Source organism: Lynx rufus, unplaced genomic scaffold (genome assembly GCF_022079265.1).
Source record: "Lynx rufus isolate CCGP_SWC_20201006 ecotype Redwood Valley unplaced genomic scaffold, mLynRuf1.p SCAF_4, whole genome shotgun sequence".
In the NCBI taxonomy this organism is placed as follows: domain Eukaryota; kingdom Metazoa; phylum Chordata; class Mammalia; order Carnivora; family Felidae; genus Lynx; species Lynx rufus.
The window spans coordinates 139,298,102-139,326,016 of NW_025814856.1; the positions used below are offsets into that span (position 1 = coordinate 139,298,102).

The 27,915-nt window shown below is 36.9% G+C and overlaps 1 protein-coding gene across 2 annotated transcripts; it reads left to right on the top strand.

Annotated features, from left to right (window-relative positions):
* Window positions 1–787: 787 nt before the first annotated feature.
* On the top strand, window positions 788–27,887 carry ING3 (inhibitor of growth family member 3). 2 transcript variants are annotated; one of them, XM_047095787.1, is made up of 12 exons: window positions 788–943; window positions 1,191–1,262; window positions 3,935–4,035; window positions 6,309–6,374; window positions 16,721–16,817; window positions 18,490–18,561; window positions 19,719–19,799; window positions 20,077–20,234; window positions 20,812–21,005; window positions 22,780–22,972; window positions 25,502–25,540; window positions 27,086–27,887. In XM_047095787.1, exons 1-12 carry the CDS (start codon window positions 916–918, stop codon window positions 27,200–27,202), a joined length of 1,218 nt encoding a protein of 405 aa, XP_046951743.1. In that variant the 5' UTR covers window positions 788–915; the 3' UTR covers window positions 27,203–27,887. The 2 variants fall into 2 exon arrangements, with proteins under 2 accessions (XP_046951743.1, XP_046951742.1); XM_047095786.1 differs by having other exon boundaries at window positions 790–943; window positions 19,680–19,799.
* The last annotated feature ends 28 nt before the right edge of the window (window positions 27,888–27,915 follow it).

Genomic DNA, 27,915 nt, shown 5'->3' on the forward strand with positions numbered 1-27,915 from the left:
TACTCAACGTAATCTAAAGTGATTATTAGAACAGCGCCTTAGATATTAACTTTTCATCCGTTATTTCTACCTGTTCACTATTTCTTCTTTTCTGTGGGTGCAGGTTCTATGTATAGTTCAATTACATTACCATGACAGTGAGACAGACCGCAAAATAAAATGTGTAGAAGACTATAAAGGGCTATTTTTGCATCTTTTAATATGGGAAATTCATATTCACCCCATATTCTTAGTGTACACTATTTTAGTTACATGGAAGCCAACCAGAAGTCCCATTTATATTTTTAGCAGTGGATACTAAGGATAAATTCCAACAGAGAGTTCTGTTTTAAACAATCCAAGTCGCCCGAACTTTGCTGATTATTCTAGCGTTGGAACATTTTCTATTTGCCTAGCACTATCTGAAATCTATGACTCACAAACGCTAGGGTATGGAATCATAGCAGTAAAGAACAGGTGAAAAGTTGTTCCTAGTTGTGTTCTGCAGGCGCATACAACTCCCGTCATCCCCTGTGCAAAAAATCAACAAATAAACATAGGCACCGCATTTCAGATTCTGTTGCGCTCCATTCGCAAGGACGCCTGGTTTTTGTAGTTTCTACATGAGGAACTGCCAGCACGTTAATAACTGCTGGGAGGGAATGAAACTACACTTCCCACAATGGCACGGGGGCGGGCTCCGGTCGGCTTACGTCATTGCTTCAGCCAACCAATGACAGCTCCGGGCGGCAGTGAGGCAAGCGCCGTCAGGCGCCAAAGTGGTTTTTTTTTTTCTTTTTTTTTTTTTTTTTTCCGCCGAAGCTGAGCGGGTGCTGCTAGCGGAGGCGCCATATTGGAAGGGACAAAACTCCGGCGACAGCGAGTGACACAAATAAACCCCTGGACCCCCTCGTTCCCCCAGCTCTAAGGGCCGCGATGTTGTACCTAGAGGACTATCTGGAAAGTGAGTGGGCGGCGCTGGCAGGGGCCGTCTGTGGGACCTGCGGGCGGGCAAGAGCGCGAGTGGACGGGCAGGCGGGATGGCGGGAGGGAGGGGGAGGCGGGGGATGTTTCTTTCTCACGGTAACTGGCAGCCTCGCTGTGGGCTGCCGGCTCCTTCGACCCCCCCCGCACGCACGCACGCACGCAGTGACGTCAGCGCGTACTTTCGCCGTTGGCCCCGCCCCTCTGACGGACTCTCCCTTTGACAGTGATTGAACAGCTTCCAATGGACCTGCGGGACCGCTTCACTGAGATGCGCGAGATGGACCTGCAGGTGCAGAGTAAGTCGGCGCGTTTGCCCTTCTTCGCCGCGCGCGTTCAGTCCAGACTTCCCTGCCATCGACTTCATCGCCTCCGCTATTTGACTCTCCTCCGGCTCACTGGCTAGTGGATAAGGAGTTGTGAAAAAGAAAAGGCAGTGCCTAATCTTGCCTCTTGCTTTCCACGCTACTTTTCTCCTTGCTTTTACAAGAGAAGGAGGCATTAGGGCACGTGTATCTGTTTCTTCTCGAATTCGAGACTCTGCAATAAAAGCTTCTGTACCTTCAGTGAGGACGTAGATACCTGTTTTAATGCACATCGGTGTAAATGTTGAGAAGATTTTGACTTGAGCCCTTATGTATGGAACATAGATTTCAGCATTTATACTTTTGTTAAAGTTCGTTCTATTCAAAAATTTTCAAGAGCGGAAAACAGAAGCATAGGTGATAATGTGGTTCTTTAGCGACCCTGGTGAACTTGGAATGTCAAATTTTGGAAAGTTACACATTATAGGATACATTCTCAATTGTCAACAGGATGATATTTTCTCAAAGTGAGGGAAATAAGATTTTACTGTAAAGCTGCTTATCTGCTGTAATAAAAATTTTGACTTTTTTTCTATCAGTGGTAGCTTGGTAGTCTGGTTACTTTTTCCCAAAATTAACCTTGTTCTTTCACAGAGCAGTATGTGGTTTATATGATCATTTTTTTTTCTCTGGAGTTTCTAAAAAAAGGTTTACAATTCAAAGAAAGTAAAGAATCAGTGTCTTTGGAGATAAGGTAAATACTTAGAGCAACATTACACTTAAGTACAAATTTATGTCCACCATGCTCTGAATGAACCTCATGAACTTTCCCCTTTTATGAAATGCGTATAACATAGCTGTTCTAACTATCTTGTAGACATACTATATTGCAAATTAAGAATGCGAAATGAATTATATGTTACTTAATTAAAGTATATAATTAGGTGTACCTTTATAGCTGGATGTTTCTCCCGCTTTGGAGAAATTCAGCTATTCCTTAATTAAATTGTATAAGTGATAATAATGGCCGGCTGGCCTTCATGGGGTGTATCCTCAAAAAATAGGTTTCTTGATCCCATTTATTCCAGTGATGTTTAGGCTATACACATGAAATGTTTCTCATGCTGCCCATGTTTTTTTGTTTTTTTAAAAGTAGAGGTGAAGGAAGACCTGGGTTTTGGGATATGATTGGGAGAAAAGGGGTATTGTGGAAAGAGATCAGAGAACCAACCATTCCTTGAGGTAGCTAAGGACCTGTACTTTTCCTCGCTTGTTTCTCTGCCGCTCTCCACCTTCCGCACCATTGTTCATGAATATACTTTTCTCAGCCTCTTGTCAGTTTCATGTGGCCGCACTTAATACAAGGTGATAAGATATGGAAACTTTCTTTTATTTGGTGGATTGTAGTATAGAAGTCTGAATTGTGTATTTCTTTGACTTGCTCACAAAATTCATTTTAACTTGAAGTTAGAAAATGCTTAGACAAAGGAAAATTCTTTTAAAAAATTAACTGCAAGACTACTTAGAATCTTTAAAAACCTATTATGCCCTGAAAATCTCCAAAAGGTTTTCCTCAACTTACATAGCAACAGATTCCACCCCTCCCTTTTTTTTTTTTTTTTAACTTTTCCTTTTTTAGCAGACATGGAATGAGATGACCATTCTTGGCATAGGCTTAGAGAAAAACATCTAGAATAAATAATATAGTGTATGAAGTGAATAAATGATTGTACCCTCTATTTCAGTCATGATGTGAGACAATCGGGGGCTTAATGCATATAGTGAGAGTTTAAAATCTTTTTATCACTTTTTCTTATTAAAAGAAATGTAGGGGTGCCTGGGGGGCTCAGTTGGTTAAGCCTCCAACTCTTGGTTTCGGCTCAGGTTATGATCTCACAGTTTGTGAGTTCGAGCCCCACTTTGGTCGGGCTCTGCACTGACAGTGTGGGGCCTGCTTGAGACTGACTCTCTCTCTCTCTCTCTCTCTTTCTTTCTTTCTCTGCCCTTCCCCCCCCCCCCCAACACACTTGTTCTCTCTCAGAATAAATAAACTTAAAAAGAAAGAAAGAAATGGGAGGATTATCTACTGGTGCTTTTAAAAAAATTTTTTTAATGTTTATTTATTTTTGAGAGAGAGAGAGAGAGTGCTGGCAGGAGAGGGGCAGAGAGAGGGAGACACAGAACCTGAAACAGGCTCCAGGCTCTGAGCTGTCTCACTGAGCCTGATGCAAGGCTCGAACCCAAAAACCTGTGAGGTTGTGACCTGAGGCAAAGACAGACGGTTAACCGACTGACCCACCCAGCACCCCTCTAGTGGTACTTTCGATGAGAAATTGTGTTTTGGCACATTTGGCTGATTTAATGCCATTAGCTTTTGATCCAAAGGCTGTACTATTGAAATACTGTCGTACAGAACTTACCTATGTAGTCGACTCCTTTGATGACTGGAAAATTTTTGAAATAACAAAAATAAATTGTCAGTAGAGAAAATTGTTATTTTTTCTAAAGTAAAGCATTTACATAATCAAAGCATGACATATTTAAGTTATTGGCCAAGTGAAAGAGTGTATGTTGTCAGATATTTTTTTCTTTCCCCAAATCAAAGCATGTATATTCAGTATATGAATTTGGTCATCTAAATATGAAATGTTTTTATTATGTCATAGATGCAATGGATCAACTAGAACAAAGAGTCAGTGAATTCTTTATGAATGCAAAGAAAAATAAACCGGAGTGGAGAGAAGAACAAATGGCATCCATCAAAAAAGTATGTTCAACACTCTGGATGATTTATCAGTAAATATTGGGACTCTCTGAGAAAGATATTTTAAAATGAAATAGTTTTCTGGATCTCAGAATGAGGGAAAGTTACCAGTGGCTCTTTAAAATTTAAATATTTTGTTGTGGTTTAGAGCTTTAGGTGTATGAATTTTTTTTTAATTTTTTTATTTATTTTTGAGACAGAAAGAGACAGTGCATGAGCAGGGGAGGGGCAGAGAGAGAGGGAGACACAGAATCCGAAGCAGGCTCCAGGCTCTGGGCTGTCAGCACAGAGCCCGACACGGGGCTCCAACTCACGGACTGCGAGATTATGACCTGAGCCGAAGTCAGATGCTTTAACCGACTGAGCCACCCAGGCACCCCTAGGTGTAGGAATTTTTAATAACTTTTTGGCAATAAAAATTAGCAACTTTTTTTAGAGAGTTACAGAATCATAAAAAGTACAGTTTTTTTCTTTTAATTTGTTTTATTCTGTTTACAGGTAATTAAAGTTACCTTGTCTTTAGAGATGAAAATACTGTCTTCTAATTTTGGCCCCAAACTGGTATGAAAAATAGCACACCTTGAAGCATATTTTACATATTGCTAGGTACCTGAGTTGGTGGAATCACAGAAGAACAGAATTTTAAGAGTTGAGAAGATCCTTAAAAAATCTTTTATTTAAAACTCTGTATGAATTGGGCCTAGAAATACAGAATTCCTTGAGTTTTTGTTAATTTTATAGTACTCTCAGGTCTCTTCCAGATTAGAATGAGTATCAGATCTCCTCCCAAGGTTTGCTTTAAATGTATGACCTAGTGTATTTGGGATACATTGGAAGAACTACATAAAAGACCCACGTTTTGTCGTGACCTCCGTTTAGCTGTGTGACATTGGACAGGTTCTTTAATATCTCTAATAATAATGGCTCCTTCATCCCCATCCTTCATAGAATTGATCAAAGATAAACTGAGAAAGAAATTTGAAAGCTACAAATTTCGTGTATTGTGTTATTTATTTTGCCACATGGGAGGAAGATTATTTCTGTTAGGAGAAAATAAATTAGAATCTGTAACAGAATTGGTCCTGACTGGGAGGATACCTGGAGACCCAGGTGTGTATGAGTATAGACATCACATATACAGTTGACCCTTGAACAACATGGGTTTGTATCGATGGGTCCACTTTATACCTGGATTTTTTTTTTTTTTTTTGACAAATACAGAACAGTACCGTAAAAGTATATTCTGAATAACATTTTTTCCTCTAGTTTACTTTATTGTAGGAATACAGAATATAATGCTTGTGCAAAACATGCATTAATCTCCTGTTTATGTTATCAGTAAATGCTTCCAGTCAACAGTTGACTGTTAGTAGGTAAGCTTTTGGGGAGTCAGAAGTTCTATGTGGATTTTCAACTGCAGGGGGGTTGGCATCCCAACCCCCGCCATGTTCAAGGGTCAAATGGGCAACACCAAGTCAGTTATTATTCCTTTAACCTATTAAGTTTTTGGTGCACTGCAGCTTGGATATACCCTTAAAAGTCTAAAAGTCCATGGTTTCTATGTTTTTAAATGATTTGCTTTATATGAGGAGAAATCTAAGGTATAGATTGACATTGTAGGAATTAATACTTAGCTTAAGAGAGTTCTGAGACACCTGGGTGGCTCAGTCGGTTAAGTGTCCTATTCTCTATTTCTGCTCAGGTCATTATCCCAGGGTCGTGGGATCGAGGCCCTTGTCAGGCTCCTCACTGAGCTGCTTAAGATTGTCTCTCTTTCTTCCTCTGCCCTTCTCCCCCACTCTTGCGCTCTCACTGTCTCTCTCAAATTAAAAACAAACAAAAAAACCCCTGAGAGTTCCAGAACAATTGGAAAATAGAGACATGCAGGTCAGAATATTTTCAATATTTATACTTTTATTTAAAAAATTTAAAAATGGAGAGTATAAATTAGATAAATTGTAACGTTTTCTTTGAAAGAAAAGAGTATTCATTAGTTCACATAACTTTTACTAGTTTAGAGGCTAGACTTGGAATAGTATTTAATTTTACTTATATCTTTTTTAGGAATGCTTAGCATCTTCCTTTGATTCTTGACCATTGTATAAAATTTCTAATCCTACCCCATCCCCATCCTATCCTTAACTGGATTTTTATTGCTAATGTAGGTTGACTGACATTGAATACAGGGTATGATAATGAAAATGCAGTTTTATGTCCTAACTGCATATATTTTTAAGTTATTAATTTGTTCTTAAAATGAAAATGTTTTTATTCAGGATTACTATAAAGCTTTGGAAGATGCAGATGAGAAGGTACAGCTGGCAAACCAGATATATGACTTGGTAAGTAAAATTAATGTGAATGCTGTGCTATAGTATTTACATTATGGATTATGTTTTAAGTTTCATTGGCTTGAATGTTAATAGGAAGAGCAGACTAAATTTGAGGTATTGTTTTCTTGATCCCATTTAATTTGAGGTTTTAGTGTCCATTTTTGGTTTCTTTGCAGAAAAGAGAGTCTGCAGTTTTAGTTAACAGGTCTAGAACCTTACATTTTAGCCGAATTTACTTTGCTATAAGGTTTTATACGATGTTAAACTTTTTTTTTTTCAACAAGAATTGATGTTTAAATTTATTTTACTAATCCTTATTTTAAGGTAGTGTATTTACTTCCCTGTAAATCCTCTTGAGATTGTTTCCGTGGTAAAATACATGTAAGACTACTGTGCTGACAAGACTTTTTGGTAGCCTGATTAAATGAAGAAGAGAATCATTTGAAGTCAGTGTTAACAGATAGTACTCAACTATCTATTAAGTGATGTCAATAGATAGCACTCAACGACTGGCTCAGGTGGCAGAAATGGGAAACACTCAATTAAACTTTAAAAAAAGGTTCTTTTTTGCAGTAGCAGCACTTGTGAAAGATTGAAATCACTAAGAAGACAGAAGCAGTATTTCTCAAACTGGTATAATTATGGTGTTCTCTTTTATGTTAAGCAGCTTCTAAAATACATCCTTTAGGAAATACTCATTTCTGGTTCTGCCTCAAAGCAAATTAAAGCTAAAAAGAAATAAGTGGTCACTTATGGTCTACTTTAGCATATAGATTTCACACCGTATTTTTGTAATCTTACCTGGATGCCATCTTATTACTGAACAAGTGTATGTAAACATCAATGTTGTTGGTGAGCAAGACACAAGATAAAAGGTACATACCACACATGGTGCACATTGTAAATGTTTATGCAAAACTAGCAAACATTTGTCCTGTGAAGCTATAGAAAATGTTTTGTTGTTCTCATATAGTAGAAAGTGTTACTGGTGTAAATAACCTAGGCTCTTTTGTTCATACAGTTCTGAAAATAATTCTGAAAATAATTTCATGAAAGATATACTGCCTAAAGAAAGGTAGAACACATGGTAGCTTGATTTACTATGGAATTGAAAAAAAAAAAGGTTCTTAATTGTTTTGGTCTTGAATTATATACATATGGACATAGAAAAAGACATTTATATTTGAATCCAAGAGGAAGTTGTTTAGTAACATCGTCCTCATATTTAATGATTATATGTGTCAGTCTTTATTTGGAGACTACCTTCTTTTTAAATCATATAGATCTTTGGCTGTATTCTTGGTTTATATTTTGTTATTTTAGTACTTTTTGTATGTTTAAAAAATACTTCATACACTTAGAAAAATATGTATAATATAAATATGTCCTTTTTAAATATGTGTGTTTTTCTGTGTATGTATTTATATATTATTTATGAACCACACTGTTTATCTACTCTTGTGCTTCGTATAATGGAGTTTTACCTGGGGTTATAACGAAGGAGTAAAAAGTAAATACTATAAATGGCTTGTGTCCTCAAGGTGTTGGTAAACTAGTTGGGAAGATGTGCCCACAAACTAAAGTGAAGAGCCTGTACAGAAACAGTGTAACAAATAAAGATTAATGCAGTTAAAGATAAATATCTGATAAAGGGCTGAACTAACTCACAGTAGAGTTATTGTTAATTTCTTAGAGGTTATGAGATGAGTGTTGAACAGAATTTATTCAGAGGCTGAGGGGCCTGGATTAGGTGTGGTATTGAGGGGAAAGCATTTCACTCAGAGATAATGGATAAACAAAGAATGAAAATAAAACCTAGTAAATTCTTTGAGGGGGATAGATTATTTAGGGTAGGGAGTGAGGTAATTGAAGGTGATGTGATAAACTGAACAAAATGTAATAAAAAGCAAGTGCCCATAATGGATCCATACAGACATGAGTTCAGCCACGTCACTGACGGTGGGACTTTGGAAAAAGTATTTAATCCCAGAACCTTGGTTTCCTGTTCTGTAAAATAGCAGTCTTAATTTGTGCCTTACAGATAGATTTGCACATATGTATATAAATGCTGTTAGCTGGGCAGATAGTAGGCGCTCACTTCTTTAAAGATTCACTCCATCTTATTTCTCAAACTGGAATTGTGCACTTTCTTGGAGCCACTGTTTCCCTTTCAGCTCTGCCAAGTTGCACCTGGTTTTTCTCCAGTCTCCCAGTATTTCCAGAACTGCCTTTTGTCTTGTCTTTTCTTCTTTCTTTCCTTCCTCTCCCCTTCCTTTCTCTGTCCTCCTTCTGCCTTTTCTTTTTGTGACTTTTCTTTTCCTCTCCCCCTTTTGCTTCCTTCCTATTTTAGCACTCCATATTAAATTGCTGTTTCAGGCTATTGTGACATCTCTAATATAAAAATCCATTCTTCTTTGAGACTTAATTGTCTATTATCATCCTTCCATCTTTCTGACCTTCCTCAGTCTCCATGGGTGTCACTCATAACGGTTGCTGTTCCTCAGGACTCTGTCCTTGACCTGCATTCTTTCTTACTGTATTCAAGTAGTTCTCACGTAGAGGTAACTCTCTTCCCTTCTTCCGCCCAACTCCAGAGGCCAGAAAGACCAAATGACACATGGTGAAGAACTGATCTCTCAAATGCCAGTTTTATCCCCTGCCCCACACACAACCCAAGTTGAGAAATCTCTCCATTAATTTTCTGTGTGTTCTCTTAGTTTTAGCAATTGTACATGAATGATTCCCCAAGCTCAGACTTCTCTTCTGAGCCTATTCATCTTACCTGAGAATTCCGGGCCCTGGAGCTCAGTGTATTCAATCTTAACTCTTAGTCTCCCCTTCAACTTCTCTCAGAAGAACCACTGATCTTCCAGTTATTCACATTGGAATACCGAAAGTTATCCTAGCCTCCTCCTCGTCCCTGGCCTCCCCACATTTAGTTGATCACTATGTCGTGTTCGTTTTTATTTTCTAAGCATCTCTCATTACCCCTTCCTCTCCAATTCTACAGCCTGCCGTCATTCAAGAACTTTAACCACAGCAAATGACTGGCATGCTTTTCCTTTCGTCTTTGCTTAGGAAACTTTCTCCATCTTTCATAATCCTCCACATGCAGTCTCTTTATTAAAATCGCCTTAATATTGATATCTGTGTCATTTATATCTAGGACATGAGATTTGACCACTTAGGAAAGTCAACAAGAGTGATTAAAAAAATTTTTTTTTTTAATTAGTTTTCTTTATTTTTGAGAGGCAGAGAGAGGGCGCGTGTGGGGGAGGAGCAGAGAGAGAGGGAGACACAGAATCCGAAGCAGGCTCCAGGCTCTGAGAGGGCAGCACAGAGCCTGATGCGGGGCCCAAACTCATGAACCGTGAGATCATGACCTGAGCCGAAGTCGGATGCTCAACTGACTGAGCCACCCAGGCACCCCACAACAAGAGTGATTTAAACAAAAGATTTATTTTCCTCTCGTGTAAAATAATTGTTGGAGGAGGCAGACCAGGGGCTGTGTGGCAACCCCAACATCTTTGTTGTCCCAGGCTGCTTCTGATCTGTTCCTCCTCTTTTCTGGACAGGTAGAAGAATTGCTGTGGGGGTTACTCAAAAGGGCGTATTTTGCAATTCAGTCAGCTCCTTTAAAGGAGCCTGGAAATCTTACCTACTGATTCCTGCTTATCTTCTTGACTCCTTCTAGCTGCAAGGGAGGCTGAGAAATGTTGCTTAACAGGGTACATTGCGACCCTTGGAGCACAATTGGGGTTCTATCAGTAAGGAAGGAGGCTATTGAGTAGGTAATTAACAGTTTGGGCCTTACCTTACCCTCAACAGAATCATACTGACCTCTAAATATTGTTATTCCCATGGTTTTATTATTACTTGAATTAAATATTTATTTACCTTTTACTTGTATGTGTGTCTTCCCTACTATAAATGTCAAGAACTATGTCTTTAAAAAATCTTTTAGTGTTTTCAGACTCTAGCGTAGTTATTTCTCAGTAAACATTTGTTGAACAAGATTGCCTAAATTATTTAATGGAGATGAAAAGGCACTAACGTGACTCCCACATTATGAGTTTAGTGGCTAGAGTTTAGTGGTGTTCAGTTTGTTGCATCAGATATGGCAGTTGAGTGACATTTTCTCAGAAGGTAACAGAGTCACATTTTAGTATATGCTAAGTTTGGCTTGGTTTTGACGGACAAACGCAGGCTGCTGTGCCAAACATGGGTAGGCAAATAGCCACCTCTTGTCAAAGTATGGCTTTAAACCAAGAGAAATGAAAGTAATATAATTCAAGTGAGTTTAGTTTCCTTTATAGAATCGTTTAGCAGACCACACATTCAATCTCATGATCTATGTCTTTGCTCACATCTTTTTGGCATCCCTCTCTTTAAATTGCTCTCAATTTTTTTAGTGTCTTCAGTTTAGATAGATTTCTATCTCTGATACATAAGCTCATTTTGAAAGTTCTAAAACAGGATTTATAGATATGCCTTCAGCAAAAGGGGCATTTTTTTTTAAAATATAAAAAACTTATTATGAGGTACATGTTTTATTTAAATACCTTTCACTTTATAGTTGTACATTAATAATTTTTGACTATTTTCAGTACCTTTGCTTTTAAAGAGATTCCTTTTAAAGTGTGAAAACGTTTATTAAACACTATTAGGCCTTGACAATTGAAAATTATGACAATATTATTTTCGTAAAATAAAAAATATTAGATCTCCTAGCCAGGGCCCTTGAGGGTACATAAGGTTTGTAGTCATTCTCTACCCTCAGAGCCTGGCACAACAGATTCGTTGAATGGTGAGCACAAGGACAAAGACTTCGGAGGTGATCTAATCCAGTGTTTCCCAGACCTTAATATTCGCATCCTACCCTCCAGGCTTTTAGAGTGTTCCTATCATCTGTACATCTATTTACTAAGTAAATTTTAAAATGAAATTTGTGTAAGAGGAAAATTTATTTGGTAATCTGATATTATTAATGTAAATGAAAAAATGAGTATCACTTATCACAAGTCATTATAAAATGTTAAAAAACAATAGCCTCCTTGGAATACTTGTGCTCTGTGTTGCTGCACCACTTTGCCAGAGTGGCGTGTGGAATTTGAGCACTTTACACTTGAGGGTAAGTGTACTTTTGCAGGTAATTGCAGTTGAACGTAAGGGAATTATTGCCTTGTTCATAGGGAAGTTATTAAATGAATTTACTATCTTAAATTGGTTATATTCCCCAAAATATCAACAGTAAGTATCCAGGTGAAAGTCTTTATAAATAGGAAAGAGGGAAAAAAAAAAAAAAAGGAAAGAGGAATTAAATTCCTATAACATTTAACACTTGAGAGCTTAGGGAGCTAAATACTTCAAAGGTGAGTGGATAGGGCACAGTATAAATGTAAACTTACAGCAATTTTCATTCATAGATCATTTATCCAGTAAACAGAGGTACCTCTATTTATACACTTCTGCATAGTGGGAGAGAGTAACTTTCATTCATTCAGCAAATATTTGTAGAGCTCCAGCTATGAGCAGTCATTGGTATAGTGGGCAGTAATGACAGACAAGCAATGAATATAGGCATAGTATCAAATAAAGATTAGATTTTGGTAAGTGCTGTGAAGGAAATAAACATTGTGGAAAGAGGGATGAAGAATGAATTACTAGGGGAGGCTGTTAAGAATGTCACCAGGATGAGTGTAGTCTTAGTAGGTGACATTTGAGGTAGTACTTGGAAAACGAGAAGGAGCCAGCCATGGGAAGGGAGCTTCAGAAAGCACATTTCGGGCAGATGATGTAGATGATGTACCACGCGTCAAGTCTGAGGGGGAAAAGGGCTTGGCCGGTCCAATCAGAAAGAGGCCAGTGTAGTTGGTGTATGTAAGAAAGGTATTCAGAGGAGGCAGGCAGGAGCCACCACAGGCAAAGTCCTCCTGTAAGCCAATGCAAGCTGTGTGTTTTTTCTTCTGAAAGCAGCAGGAGGCCACCTTAAACAGGAGTGAGGTATACCTTAGAGGAGATTGTCTGCATGCCTTTGCTTAAACATTGTGTTATTGTGGTAATTTCAAGTAAGCGTATATTTACAGATTTTAATGTACAATAATTTAGTATATAATTGTATTTGATTTGCCCCTCAGTGTTTTATATAGCATGGTATTTGATTGTATTATTAATTTTTGACATACTTTATTTACTTTTAAAGTCAGTAGTAAACTTTTAATATCTAGAAGTAGCCCTATACTGTTACTTTCCTTTATCAAGAAAAGAAACGAGACTGCATAAATATCCACAAATGAAGAGATTGGTGGAATTAGAGGTTCTGTAGAACAAACTGAAAATTCATTTCAGTAGTTGTCTTAGTGAAATGAACAACAACAAAAAGCTGTCCTATTAAAATAAATTCCTTCTAGAATCCGGATGCTCATAGTCATTAAACACTTATTTGTGTTTCTCAGTCAGATGTCACTGTCATAAGGCTCTATTACATTACAATACCTAATAAAGTTGATTTGTGTACACTCTGATAGAATTTGAGCTTTTAGTTAATGCTTGAATGATTTTAGCAGTCTCTTAACATTGCTCAGTACCCTTGAACTTGCTTCTTTTTTATATCCTGGCCTGTTCCTGAGATGATTATATTTCAGGTCTACATTTTACCTATAAATTTGAGAATTCTTCATCTGATACTCTAATTAAGGAAATATATTGTGTAAGTTTGACCTTTTGATTTGTCTCCTATCCTCATTGTCTTTAAGGAAGATTAGATGTAGTTTATGTGCTTAGGCCTCAAATATTTGATTCAGCCTAAAGATGGGTCAAATTTTCACCTATTTTAAATAAAATTCAGAGATGTGGAGAATCATTTTCATGACTTGTCAGAGACATAATTTGCCATCACGACTCCTTTTTCTTCTCCAATTTACCCTCTTTATTCACTGTTACCAGATCTTTTCACAGTTAGAAATTTATCTCTCATTGTCATGAATTTCAACTTAGAACTTTATATACTAACTTGTGCTCTTTCTAAAAGGGCAAGCTAGACATTTAAATTTTAGAATGGCATGGTATTAGAAGCCATAAATCACGCAGAAGCTTTTTAAAATGCTGTATTTCGTTCAGTTTGGGTCCATCAGTGACACATCTTAAAATTTGAATATTGGAAAACTGGGAGTCAAAAGAGAAAGAATAAATGATTACAGTTCTATGCAAAAATGTTCAAGTATGAGGATTTTTTTGTTTCATGCAGAGGGGCCAAGTGTGACTTAAATATCTTTGTGATCATCAATATGTTAACAAATAATGTTGACAGAATTTCCTTTGGCTCTCAAGAAGTCAGAAAAAAGGTAATTGATTTAAAATTAAAGGAATTACATTTGGGGTTATCAGATATGATTTGGGGCTATAGAGTAAGGAAGATTTTGCTGCTGTTATTTATTGACATTAAATGGGGAGCAAATCAAATAATTAGACTCCATGGTCAGCCTTGTGTTAGAAAGCTGTGGTTAATGGAAAATGTCTCTCAGTTGGCGTAGGACCCTCTTTACTACTATCAATCAATCTTATGAGGTCAGATGTGTGTGGAGGAGTGGGGTAATTTAGGTTCTTGCTTTGCCTGATACCTATGGGGCCATTATGGTGATCTGCCAGAACAGGTGCTCTACCCATGCAGAATCGTGAGGGTAGAGGACGTGCAGTCCACGGCTTTCAGTCAAGTTCGGTGTTCTTTCTGTGGCTGTTTTAATACCATTTAAGTACTCTGGTGCTTTATAGCTTAAGTTAAATCTGTGGTCAACTTTCTAACTTTAGTTCAATTTAGTACATCAGCAGTGAATCTGAGACAAATTAATTCTCATTGCCTACTGATTGCTTATAATATTCATCTGTTCATAATCTTTTTTTACCTTTCAGGTGGTAGGAATGATTGGAAGTTATCTTCCAAAGCTGCCTGCCTACTACAATGTGGTTTAGGCTTTTCTGTGTTTGTTTATTTTAATTATGTATTTGGTTTTTAGAATTATGAAATCGTGGGATTCTGCTGCTTTTTCTGAGCTGCTAGTACTGGAAAAGTCCATCATTTTCCATGTTCTTATGTATAATAACCCTTATCAGTACTATCTTTAATGCATCGAAACAGTTATTAGATGCAGGGGTGGAAGGAGTTAGGGGAGGGTCCATGGCGTCGCCATCTCACTCTGGCGCCATCTTCCCAGCCAAGATTCTAATATTCTACCTGTCTATACTGTACATACCTGTTACAGGCCACACTGTTCTTTACTTTTTACTTTTTTTTCTTAGAATCCTTTGTCTGTGTCTATTCATTCTTTCCATCCCTTCAAAGATGATACATTCTTGACCCTCTAACTCATTTATACCTCCTTTATGTCTACCACAGCCCAGTGTTTTATATATATAAATATATATATATATATATTTTAATGTATTTCTTCTGATCCTTTTCCAGCTTTTGCTTATTTGCTACATCTAGGAGATACATATTTTAAAACATTATTATGTTAAACATCTTACAGAAATCTTGATTTGTCAGCTAAATTGTAATTCCTATGAAGGCAGGGATTCTCTCTCATTTTTCATGTGTCTGCCATTTAACCCAGTGCTAATTAAGCACATAATAGGAATGCAGTATTCATTAGTAGTATGATTGTAGTTAATAAAGTTGGTGGAGTATTTTCATTGCATTGAGTGTTCTTGGAATTTAAATATGAGTATTTTTTCTGACTTCCCTTAAGATTACATTTTGACAATGTAAGATGTATTTTTGAATAACTGAGGTCTGTGTTCACACATTATTATTGGATGGGAGGTTCCATTAAAGAATGCTCAATTACCTGCATGTTCTTTGAATAGGAGCAACTGTCTGTAATATGAGACTCTATAGGATTTTAAATATTGCGAGGACAGTCTCTACCAGGCTCTGAAAAATGACTTGTGTGTGAAGATGGAGGGAAAAATTGGGTTTTAAAATATTGAAAAGTCACTAACCAATACCCCGATGGGTGCTGCTAATATACAAAATATAAATAATAAGGAGATATTCTTATTTTTCTATTTGAATTCTCTTATTCTGAGTTAATAAACAGTTGGGTGCTGCATACAGAAGTTCAGAGGGCAATGTTAGGTATAGATGGTGAAGTACAATTTATTACAAATAGATCAGAGTTAAGTTCCTTTTCGATAAGGCATTAACTGTTGCCTTTGGCTATCTTACTTAAACCCTCTAAGTCTTAGTTTCTTCACTTATGAAATGGAGACAGTAAAAACCTATGTCAGAAGATCAGACCAAGGGCTAGAAAAGACAGAAGAGCATCTGATGCACCAGGCACGTTATGTGGCGTCTGACACAAACAAATTATCTTTTGCTACTTTTCTCCCCATCTCCTTCATTTTAGGTACACGTTATTTCATTCTTATTTAATTTGTTTGCCCTCATGATGTATCATAGACCTCTTGATACTTGTCAGAAAGTCACTCTTAAATTATTTAACAATGATCCATTGGGAATCTGGAGTTTGAAAAAAGGTGTTGTCAAGAATATAACAGCATTTTTCAAAAAATTTGTGTTTTCTTTGTTTCACTTCAAAGTAGTAAATTTGAAAAAGTATTGAAAAAATTTTTAATATTAACCTTAAGAAATTAAGACTTGCTGCTAGTTGGAGGTATCATATAGTTTTCTGAAATCAGTCAAAAGATCTCTAGGTGAATGAAAAAATTTGCTACCTTAACAAGGACAGTAGTATTACAATAAAACCATTTTAACCAGGCTCTTTGGGGAATAGAGTTTTCTGGCTAAAAACTCCCTTTGTTTCAACCCTTTACATCAATGTTTACAAGTATAATGGTTTAATTTTCTGCCTTCGAGAAATGTATGTATAGAATATAGGAGCGTCTTTGTTTATAGACAAGGATCTTTCATTCTTCATTCTAAATAACAGTTATTATAGGATGGCAGTGTGGATGACCTTATTATAAGTAGGAGATTAGGTTGAAAGTAATCCCAGGGGATACTATAAAAAGTTACCAACCCTCCTGCACTTCCTCTCCCCTCAAGTCCCAAATACCAGTTTTGCTTTAGTTTCATATCCCACCTCTTCTGAATGTTTTCTAACAAATTGTGATTTTAGTTTCTTAAAACTTCACATTATTAAGGGAGACTTGAGAGATTATTTTGTCTAGCACCCTCATTTCATAGATTAAAAAGCTGAGGTGTAGGTTGATTGACTTGCTCAAGGATACTAAGCGGATTCACTAAAAGAAAAAAGGTTCAGTTTTCCTCATTAAGCTGACACTTTAATAGTGTCCCAAATTTTGGTGGTTATCTTTGATCTTCTTTGAAACAGGTAGATCGACACTTGAGAAAGCTGGATCAGGAACTGGCTAAGTTTAAGATGGAGCTGGAAGCTGATAATGCTGGAATTACAGAAATATTAGAGAGGCGTAAGTAAAATTTACAGTTTTCCATCAATGTCGGACAGTCCATGTGCGAATCACTAAGGAGACACTTATCCCACGGGGACTTCTCAGATCCCGCGCTTCTGTGGATGGTGGCACCTGGGTCGGACAGGCGTGGACTCTAGCAGTTAGAACATTTGGGTTATGGATGCTGAGAGAGAGGATACAGGATATCATACACTCTCTCTTTATTAAAATCACATATTAAGTCATTCCGTTTTTTAATATGCATATATATATTAGTAAGTTGAGGGGTAAGAACAAAGATTTAAAGAAATAGAACCATCTAGATACAGGTTAACCATCTGTCTTTAAATGTATTGACTTTGCCCTGCCTATTGGATACACTTTAACTTTGAGGAAAATTTTTCTTTTTTCTTCCTAAGAACTGCCTTAAGGTTTTTTCCCTCAGTAAGAAAGATTTTAATTAGTTCCAAAACACTTCCTCTTTCTCAAGTAAGTCCTTCTTAAACTTTTTCTTATTCATAAGAAGCCATTTTAATATTTCTTTGCAAGGTTCGACTTGATCTCCTGCTATAATTTACCTGTTTATTACTTTTTTTTTTTCTTGGTTCATTTCAACAGCAAGAACATGTACCTATTTCTACACACTGATGAAAAATTTATTTATGGTATTAGGTGATGTGTTTATATATGTATGTATGTATACATGTATGTATGTATACATATTATACACACACTCTCTCTCTCTCTCTCTCTCTCTCTCTCTCTCTCTTTCTCTTTCATACACATGCTCCCTAGAATAGGGAAACAACCAGTCATGAATCCATCTTGGTATCCGTAGTGCATTTTTGTATTCAAAAGTAGATCTGTCACTTTAGATGATCGTCTGATTTATTTGTGATACTTTTATTCCAAGGAAATCCTATTTGAGAATTGTATTTTGAGACAAAATAAAATACAACTGCTCTAATTTTTTTTTGAAATGCTGACAGTAGCTGTGAATAACAGTAATTCATGCCTATTCAGTACTGCAGGAAGGTTAATTATGCATCCTCTGTAAGGACACAGACATATGGAACTAAACCAGATCAAGTTCTAAAATCTGCTCCACCCTGTGCCCTGCCATGATTTCATCTCAAGGGATCAAGATAAACCCAGAATATTTCTTTAAAAGCATGTTAATGCTTGGCAGTAGAGATTCTGTGCCTAACTTCTTTCAGGAAGTCTTTACTATCATGTGTCATTTTAATGATCAAAGAATTTTCTTTCATGTACAAATGCCCCATCACCTAATACTGTAGGATCTCCCATTGAAAGGTCTTCTTCTATCCAGTATAATTAGTTTGAGTTTTTCAGATCTTATCGGTAATGGACTTATGATATCCATTCATCCACTTACATGGTACCCACTGTCCTGAATTCCCCAATTAGACATTAGCATGCCTTGAGCTGTTTTGTACTTAAGGTGAATATTAAGAAGTGGATTATGTATTGTTTAGAGGGAGGATGAAATTGGCTCAGGGTGAACCTGGAAGTGGTGATTCTCTAATGTGCTTAACTAAAATGATACAGGCGTATGCATAGAACTTGCCAGTCCTTTGCTGGGTAAGGGTACATAGTGCCTTTAGTTGATTGACCTGTAAATTTTTGTGTTGACATTTAATGGAGTTGTATCTCTGTGCCTTTTTTTTAGGATCTTTGGAATTAGATACTCCCTCACAGCCAGTGAACAATCACCATGCTCATTCACATACTCCAGTGGAAAGTAAGTTTGGTTTAGGGCAGCTAAAATTAAAAACTCATTATATTACCTGTATATTCTTTTTAACTGGCTCTATGCCATCAACTAAGGGGGGAAAAATTCCCTTCCTTTTCTTTTGTGAGATCTACTTTTTTATTATAGTTCCTGGTGGACTTACCTTCTTCATTTGGGAAAAAAGTATATTTGATTTGGGAGTAGAGAGTTTGCTTTTCCTGGAATACTTGGAGGACAAATGTATGGTATTAATAGCAGTATATACTTCCATATGCAGACACCTGACTCTCTCTAGAGAGTGTTAAAACCCAAGGCAAATGATAACTACTTGATGGTAGGCTCTTTGTTTTTGTTGTTTTGTTTTGTTTTTCATCCTTGCTTGTCCAGTGCTTAGCCTACTTTGGCATATAAGAAGGTCTCAAATGATTGGTGGGCTAGTGAGTAAATGAATGCTTGGTTGGATGTTAGCTTGCTAGAAGACTGTATCAGTGCATTTTGTGACAGATCAATTTGAATGAAAGAAGGGTTGACTGAAAACTGTTCAAAATTGTAGAGTTTTGGGGCGCCTGGGTGGCGCAGTCGGTTGGGCGTCCGACTTCAGCCAGGTCACGATCTCGCGGTCCGTGATGTTCGAGCCCCGCGTCAGGCTCTGGGCTGATGGTTCAGAGCCTGGAGCCTGTTTCCGATTCTGTGTCTCCCTCTCTCTCTGCCCCTCCCCCGTTCATGCTCTGTCTCTCTCTGTCCCAAAAATAAATAAACGTTGAAAAAAAAATTAAAAAAAAAAATTGTAGAGTTTTGAAAACAAAGTTCCTCTCATGTTATATGTGAAACCATGGTGAATCGTGGGTTATCTGCAGTACTTTGCTACTGAAGTTTTGTGGGTTTTTTTGATTTGTGTAAGAAGTCTCCTCTTTTTTTTTTTTTTTTTTTTTGTGAGAAGTCTACTCTTAATGAAATAGGTGACACAGAGAGTTCTTCTTATCCTGTCCTCTGAGAAAACAGACTGTTGTGTATTCTGTGAAGAACTCAGAACATAGCTGTACTTGTTTATAACTGGATGGAAGTATTATGCCTTGTCCATAGTTCTTTAAAGTTTAAAAACACACAGATTCTTTCTTTATATTCAGAAAGGAAATATAATCTGACTTCTCACCATACAACAACAGATCATATTCCTGAAAAGAAGTTTAAATCTGAAGCTCTTCTATCTACCCTTACATCAGATGCATCTAAGGAAAATACACTAGGTAAGTTTATTATCTTAAATATGAATTTTGCTTTTTGTTTCTGTTAAAATAAGGGGAAATTAAAGCGTTCGGGATTAACGAAGCTTACAGATTTTTTACTTGGTTAAAGTCCACATGTGGGAAAAGAAGAAAAAGGAAAAATGGAACATGAAAATTTTATAGTGGCGTGAAAATGTTAAATTTAACGATTATATCTGTACTGGGAAATAATGTATTTTAAGCTCACTAACATTATGTTCTCTCCAACCATTCTTATTTCTTCTTTAATTCTACATAGGGTGTCGAAATAACAATTCTACAGCCTCTTCCAACAATGCTTACAACGTGAATTCCTCCCAACCTCTGGCATCCTATAACATTGGCTCATTATCTTCAGGAACTGGTGCAGGGGCAATTACCATGGCCGCAGCTCAAGCCGTTCAAGCCACAGCTCAGGTAAAAAGGAAGAGGTTTGGAAATAGGGACATTTTGTCTGAATCATTGGCAAACTTGAATAGAAACAACTAGATGTGAACAGAAAGAGTTTTTTTACGTTGTGTAGTTCCATTTTTAAATCATGGTTTTATGGTATCTGATACGAATATTAATGAAATGAATATGCATCAATTTACCTGATTGATAATGAAAAGTGAAAAATAGTTTCGTGCAATCTCATGCAGAGCCCTTCACCCAGTAATTGCTCATGATGTGCATAGTCTTGACAGTGAGCCACAGCACCTGCTAGGAGAGCACTCTGTTCTCTCTGCTGTTTTCGGGGTTTCTTCAATAGCCTCAGGACTTAGATTGCCAAATTAATATATTCCAAATTAAGTTGCCCACTCTATAGTCACCTCCTAACTGTGTAAAAACTGATTTTAAATCTTTACATAAAGTAGCTTAAATTACAGTGATGAAAATAATGGCTTAAACAAAATAATACTGGATAACCAACATAATATTATAACTAGTAGGACTGAAAAAGAAAGTCTGCATACTTATGTTTATTAATATTCTCCATGAATGTCTATTTAAGATGAAAGAGGGACGAAGAACATCAAGTCTAAAAGCCAGTTATGAAGCGTTTAAGAATAATGACTTTCAGCTGGGAAAAGAATTTTCAATGCCCAGAGAAACAGCTGGCTATTCATCATCTTCAGCACTCATGACTACATTAACACAGAACGCCGGTTCATCAGCAGCCGACTCACGGAGCGGGAGAAAGAGCAAGTAAGTTTGATCATTACAGTAGCCCCATGCCTTTACTAAGTATGCAGGCTACTTGGTACCCAGCTGGGCTTCCGTATATTAAACACAGGTAGCATATAAAGGATCAGGGTGACCTTTAGGGAAGCAGGGAGACATGACATTTTCATCCACACTGCCCTACTTTGGAGGAGTAAAGTCTTTAGAAGACGTTAAGTGTCTTTAATCTTTCTAAAGTCTTACATTGGGTATAAATGACTTCTGTTTACTTTCTTTGGTTCCCTAGGATAAACCATTTTATGGAACTTTTTTCATCTATGATCCCTTATTTTATCATGTGTTTCAATGTAAATTAATGCATGAGACACAAATTTTATCCTGGGAGTTTTTTTGAATAAAATTATTCACTTTTATTAAAAGTAAATTATCTTCCTTCATTCTGGTCTTATGCCCCCAAAACTGAAATTATGAAAATATCTCTAGATTGAGTGTATGAGACTCTAAGGAAGATTGTCTGAATTTTAAATATGAAAACTTAACAGCATTCGGCGCCACCTGTCCCAGGTGTCTGCATTTGGTAGGTGTTCCGCCATCATGGAAGTTCTGAATGGTAGGCCAGAAGAATAGGTTACCTAGTAATTGCATCATAATTTATTTTTAAATGTATTCTATTTTCTGTGGGTAAATCTCTAAAAGAATGATCAATGTAGAATCAACACAAAAGTGCTAGATATCCTAAAAAATAATTCATCTTAGTGACCCAAATTTATTATAACTGCCGATGATAGATTTCCCTATTTTTAAAATTTAATTTTAGCATATAAATAATAGTAAATTGCTTGTGAATTTTAACACTCTGTTTCCTCTCTAACACAGGTAAGTATTCACATATTGACAGATGGTCATGATCATTTTCATCAAATGCTTTTGTGTATTTGTATATATATTTTTTTATTTAAATTCAAGTTAGTTAACATACGGTGCAGTCTGGCTTCAGGAGTGGAACCCAGTGATTCATCTCTTACATATGCCACCCAGTGCTCATCCCAAAAAGTGAGAGCAAACGGGATTGCTGGAGGGGAGGAGGGGGGGCGGTTAAACAGGTGATGGGCATTAAGAAGGACACTTTTTGGGATGTGTATTTGTATTTTAGATTTTGATGAAGAGTATTCACTTGGCTTAAAAATACAAAGAATGGGGCGCCTGGGTGGCTCAGTCGGTTAAGCGGCCGGCTTCGGCTCAGGTCATGATCTCACGGTCCGTGAGTTTGAGCCCCGCGTCGGGCTCTGTGCTGACAGCTCAGAGCCTGGAGCCTGTTTCAGATTCTGTGTCTCCCTCTCTCTCTGCCCCTCCCCCGTTCGTGCTCTATCTCTCTCTGTCTCAAAAATAAATAAACGTTAAAAAAAAAATTTTTTAAAAAAATACAAAGAATGTCTCTAAGGTAGCCATAACTGATATTAATTCTTAAAACTATTACCTATAATTTAAGTCAGTGCTACGTAGTAACTGATTAAAAAATTATTTTAAAAACCAAGATATGCTGAGTTTTTTTAATATCTTTATTCTCCAGAAAACAAAAAAAATATAAAAAAAAAAAGAAAACGGTTATGAAAGATAATTGCTCTTTGTTGCTCTCAACAATTATGCTTTCAGATATGTTTATCAGGTTAGTTTAACTTTGCGTTAAATGTTAATTTATACATTTGATGTTATTTCATGTCATACCACTCACTTAGGAGTTACTCTCACGTAATTTCTTTTGGATGCTGAGCAAATAGATCTGATACTGTTCTTTCAGAAACAACAACAAGTCTTCAAATCAGCAGTCCTCCTCCTCCTCCTCCTCCTCCTCTCTGTCATCGTGTTCTTCTTCATCAGCCGTCGTCCAAGAGATGTCTCAACAGACAACAGTGGTACCAGAATCCGATTCAAACAGTCAGGTTGATTGGACTTACGACCCAAATGAACCACGATACTGCATTTGTAATCAGGTAAAAGCATAGTCTGAATCAAATAAAAGAAAGGGAGCTATTTCAATTTTTTAAGTGCTCTTTTTTTCCTCCAGTTAAAACACTTTTGCTTTCTTGTATAAGGAATGTAATAGAATGTGTAAGTCACCCATAATCTCAGCCCCCGGATACAGCCTGTAATTAGACATTTTGATTTATCACTGCCATACACCCCACATGCATGTTGTCTTAGTCTGCTCAGGCTGCCGTGACAAAATACCACAGACGGGGCGGTTTAAACAGCAGAACCCTATCTTCTCACAGTTCTGGGGGCTGGGCCAGTGTCAAAGTGCTGACCGATTCCATTCCTGGTGAGGGCTCTTTCCCTTGCTTGCCAAGGGCCACCTTCGTGTTGTAGCCTCACATGGTGAAGAGAGCACTGGTGTCTCTTCCTCTTCTATAAGGGCACCAGCCCTAGTGGATTAAGATTCCACGCATATGGCCTCATTTTCACCTTCATTGCCTCACAGACCCTATCTCCAAATACAGTTGAGGGGAAGGGATACAACACAAGAATTTAGGGGAGAGGCACAAACATTCAGTCTCATACACATATGTACACACAGATGTGCAGATACGCATGTGCATGTATATGTTTGTGTGTATGTGTATATATGTGTGTGAATTTGACCAGTTGGAGTCACAGTATATTCTTTATGTAACACTTTTTCACTAAGTCATATGTACTGAGCATCATTTTTAAGTAATTTTTTTAATCTTCTCACAGTTATCTGTTAGGCTGTGTGTAACTTTTTAAACCAATGGTTAGCTATACGTCTTTTAGTGGCTTGAATTCTTTTGAAGTTACAAATAACGTTATGGTAGACATTTTTTAAATGTTATCCATTTTATACATGTATTTCTAAGATAATCTTTTAGAAATAAAGTTAAAATATTTGTTATAGACTACCAAATTATCTTCTGGAATTCATTACCAAAAATTGGTGAGCGTGCCTGTTTCCTTAACCCGGTCCAACACTGGATATTATTCTGTCTTGAAAACCATGTACCAATTTGATAGTTTTATATCACACAATCATTTCAATTTACGTTAGTAGTAAAATTGGACCCTTTTTGGCCATTTTTATTTCTTCTTTTATGAATTGACTCTTAATGGTGTTGGCCGATTTTTCTATCATTTTTGTCTTGTACATTAAGAATGCTGTGCGGTTTATTTTTTTTATTTTTTTTATTTTTATGTATTTATTTTTTTAGTTTTGAAATTCCAATTTTATGTAGTAATGACTCAGTCTTTATGAAGTCAGCCATGGGTTATATGCTTAGGAGGCCTTTTTGCTTTTTTTCCCCTTATAAATGTGTCTTTTATTTTTTCTTATTTGCAAATGGCTTTGTCTAGCTCTTGATATACTTTAGTTTCTTCACATTTAAATCTTTAATCTATCTACAATTTATTGTGTTTAATGGTGTGAGTTGGCAATCTAATTTTTGAGAATTTGCCATTAAAGAGTTTCTTAGTTTTTGTACTGTCACCTGACAAACTTTTTTTTTAAGTTTATTTATTAATTTTGAGAGAGACAGAGACAGCACAAGTAGGGGAGGGGCAGAGAGAGAGGGAGACAGAATCCCAGGCAGGCTCCACACTGTCAGTGCAGAGCCTGATGTGGGGCTTGAACTCACGAAACCGTGAGATCATGACCTGAGCCAAAATCAAGAGTCAGACTCTTAACTGACTGAGTCACCCAGGCACCCCGAACGTTTTTTAATATCAGTGATTAAACAAAGAAAATTGTGTAAAAATCCTGTCAGTTAAAGTAGCTTACCTACAAAAGAACAAAATCAGATTCACCCTAGATTGCCTATCTGTAACACTGGAAACTAGTTAAGTTGATGCGATATATCTGTAGAGCTCTAAGGGAAAAATCTGGGTGCCCCCCCAAAATTGTTACCCAGAGAAGTCATTCATGTGCGTACAACCATATACAGATACTCTCACTAGTGCAGAGAATCAGTATACCCTCTAGTTATAACCCTGTCTGAAAAAATGTTTTGGTCCATTGAGAACATAAGTTAATTCAAGAATTAGGAGATTATATTATGAAGTGCTGGTGATGAACAGCAAAAAGAAAAATGAGAAAGGGCAGATAGTAAATTTATAATAAGTTTAGAAGTTTCGACTGTTGACTGCAAAAATATAAATGACCTAATGACCCAAGGAAAAGTAAAAACCTTAAGTAAGTAACCAAGAAAGAAATGTAAACTCTTTATAAAAGAAAGCACTCACAAAGATAGTCTGTCGAGGTTCTTTCATACGTTCCAAAGCACATAATTTCTGTGTATTTCTCTCTGTCCCTCTGCCCCCCCGAAATCTTTTAGTAAAAAGCTCTAAATTATATAAAATCTTTATTAAAAAAGTTATATAGCCTATTTTTTAGTGCAATTGAGTATATGGTATATTTCCGTCTATTTCCTAACAGTATCATAAACCATTAATTTGGATTTAGATGCTTGTCATAAGTCATAATAAAAAATATTTACTTTTATTTGAACTAGGTATCCTATGGTGAGATGGTGGGCTGTGATAACCAAGATGTAAGTATTAAATTTTTTCTGTTTGGGAATGAAAAAAATAACAAATTATTATTACTTGACTATTTTTCTTATTTACTGTGTCACTGAGTTTAAGAACACAGGTTTGCAGTTATGTTAATTACATGTTAATGCTAGAATATTTCTCTACAAAACAGGTAATGTCCCTTAATGTGTTCCCAATTTAAGTTTTTTTAAAGCTAGTTTTATGGTTTCATGTGCAGATTATAATTCTCAAAAAGTGTTATATTGTATGAAAATTAGAAACACTCTCCACCCCCTTTGCTAAATAATACAGTGTTTACTAGAATCCAGTTCACCTATTACGGTGAAGAACTAGAATTTTAAAACAGTGCATTCTGTCAGGAAGCCCGCGGCCAAGGGGTTGGGGTGGAAATGTTGAGGCTGTGATGTGAAGATATTTTCCTCCTGTCAGTATAGTACTTCCTGTTGTACTCTGCAGCTGTCAGCTGATAAGAGCCACTTCTGGTATAAAAAGTAAAAGAGGTTTGAAAGAAAAGAATTCCTATTTCTTTTTTAGGAAGCTTAATTCTGGTTAGAGATCTGTTTTTATTGGATGCTGAGAATATTTCTTCTAGTAATTTTATTCCCTCCTTACTGTCTCAAACTTCCAGTCTCCCTCCATTTATCTTTTCCTGCAGAGGGGTAACAGAACCCTGAATTCTAAAGAAGTACTAATCCATAATGTCAGAATCCTGAGGTTAATCAACAGTTTACACAATCTGAAGATTGAACAGGGTTGGCTTGGTGTGCATTAAAGTTTGTACTTTCCTGACATGACAGGGTCACCCCAACAGCATGTTCACATAGATGGAGACAGACTGTCCTCCTTCCCTCTTTAGAATCACTTGTGGGCTGTTTGTGATTATTGTAGAACAGTATTGCCTGATCATTTCAAGAACAGCGTTGTAAAGTTCTGGGGCACTTAGTGAAGATGATGCATTTCCATGACCGCCCTGTTGTACTCTCTGATCCCTCTCACTCCCAGGCGTGCCCTTCGAGGGCTGAGATCTCCTGTGCCCGTGTGCAAGTGCTTAATGTGCTGCAGAGTAGAATACTTCTCCTCTGCATGTCTAGGCATAGATCTACCCAGAGAGGAAATCCAGGGTATCCCTTCATGTTTTGCATTGCAACCAGCTTATTCTACTTTATAAGGCAGTGAATAATGCTGAATATTAAATAAAATCCGTAAAATATATTTGCCTTTTTTGTGACCCATCTCACTTCTTGTCCTTGAAAGTTGGTATCCTCCAGTTTAACGAGAATTAGTGAATTTTTGTTCGTTTCTTGGGATTATGAAAAGGGATTATATGAACCTCCGAGTTAACAAAGATGCATGCTTTTTCTGTGCCTCCATTTCCTCATCTCTGAAACTTAACCAATTGGATTCAATGATCTGTAAATCGGCTTCTTGATCTAAAAGTTCCGTTTCCATGAATCTAATAATACGCAGTCTAGTGGGCATATTTCAGCGTATTCTGTAATCTTTAGAGGTCTGAACGATTTCTCTGCAATTTTGCCTTCCAGTGCCCTATAGAGTGGTTCCATTATGGGTGCGTTGGGTTGACAGAAGCTCCAAAAGGAAAGTGGTACTGTCCACAGTGCACCGCCGCTATGAAGAGGAGAGGCAGTCGGCACAAATAAAGGTGGTCATTTCATGTGAGCAAGGAAAAACTTCAACTAAATGTTTTATATGGGACTTTAAAACAGAAGAAAAGAGAAAAGAGAAACAATGCATTTCCAGGCAACCACTTCAAGGATTTACATAGACAATCCTGTAAGATCTTGAACTTGAATTTTATGGGTTGTATTTTAATAATGTAAGTAAATTATTTATGCACTCCTGGTGTGCTACGAATATTATTCCAGTTAGCCTTGGATTCTTTCAGTGGCCAACATATGCAGACATTTGTACTCCTCAACCAGTTTCTCAAAGTAATGGGCATTCTATAATTTAGACTTCAGAGAATTCCAACGATGAAGATTTTAAGAAAAGCATTTTATATTCAACAGGTATGTTCTGCTGCATGTACTGTACTCCAGAGCTGTTATGTAACACTGTATATAATGGTTGCAAAAAAAAAAAAAAAAAAAAGTCAGTGCTTCTAAAAAGAATTTAAGATAATGGTTTTTAAAATGCCTTTATAATAAGCTTTGTTTCTTTGTGAAACTAAATTCAGCAGGCTGAAGGAAATGGTTCATGTGATAAAGTGGGCTGGTGTCCTCTAGAGTACCTGGGTACATAAACAGAAACTCCTGTAGGTAAAAACGAATCTGTGCCATTAGTCTTTATATGTTTCTGCATCCAGATAGAGTGCAGTTCATGGGAGGGGAGGGGGGGGGCGGGGGAGGGGCTG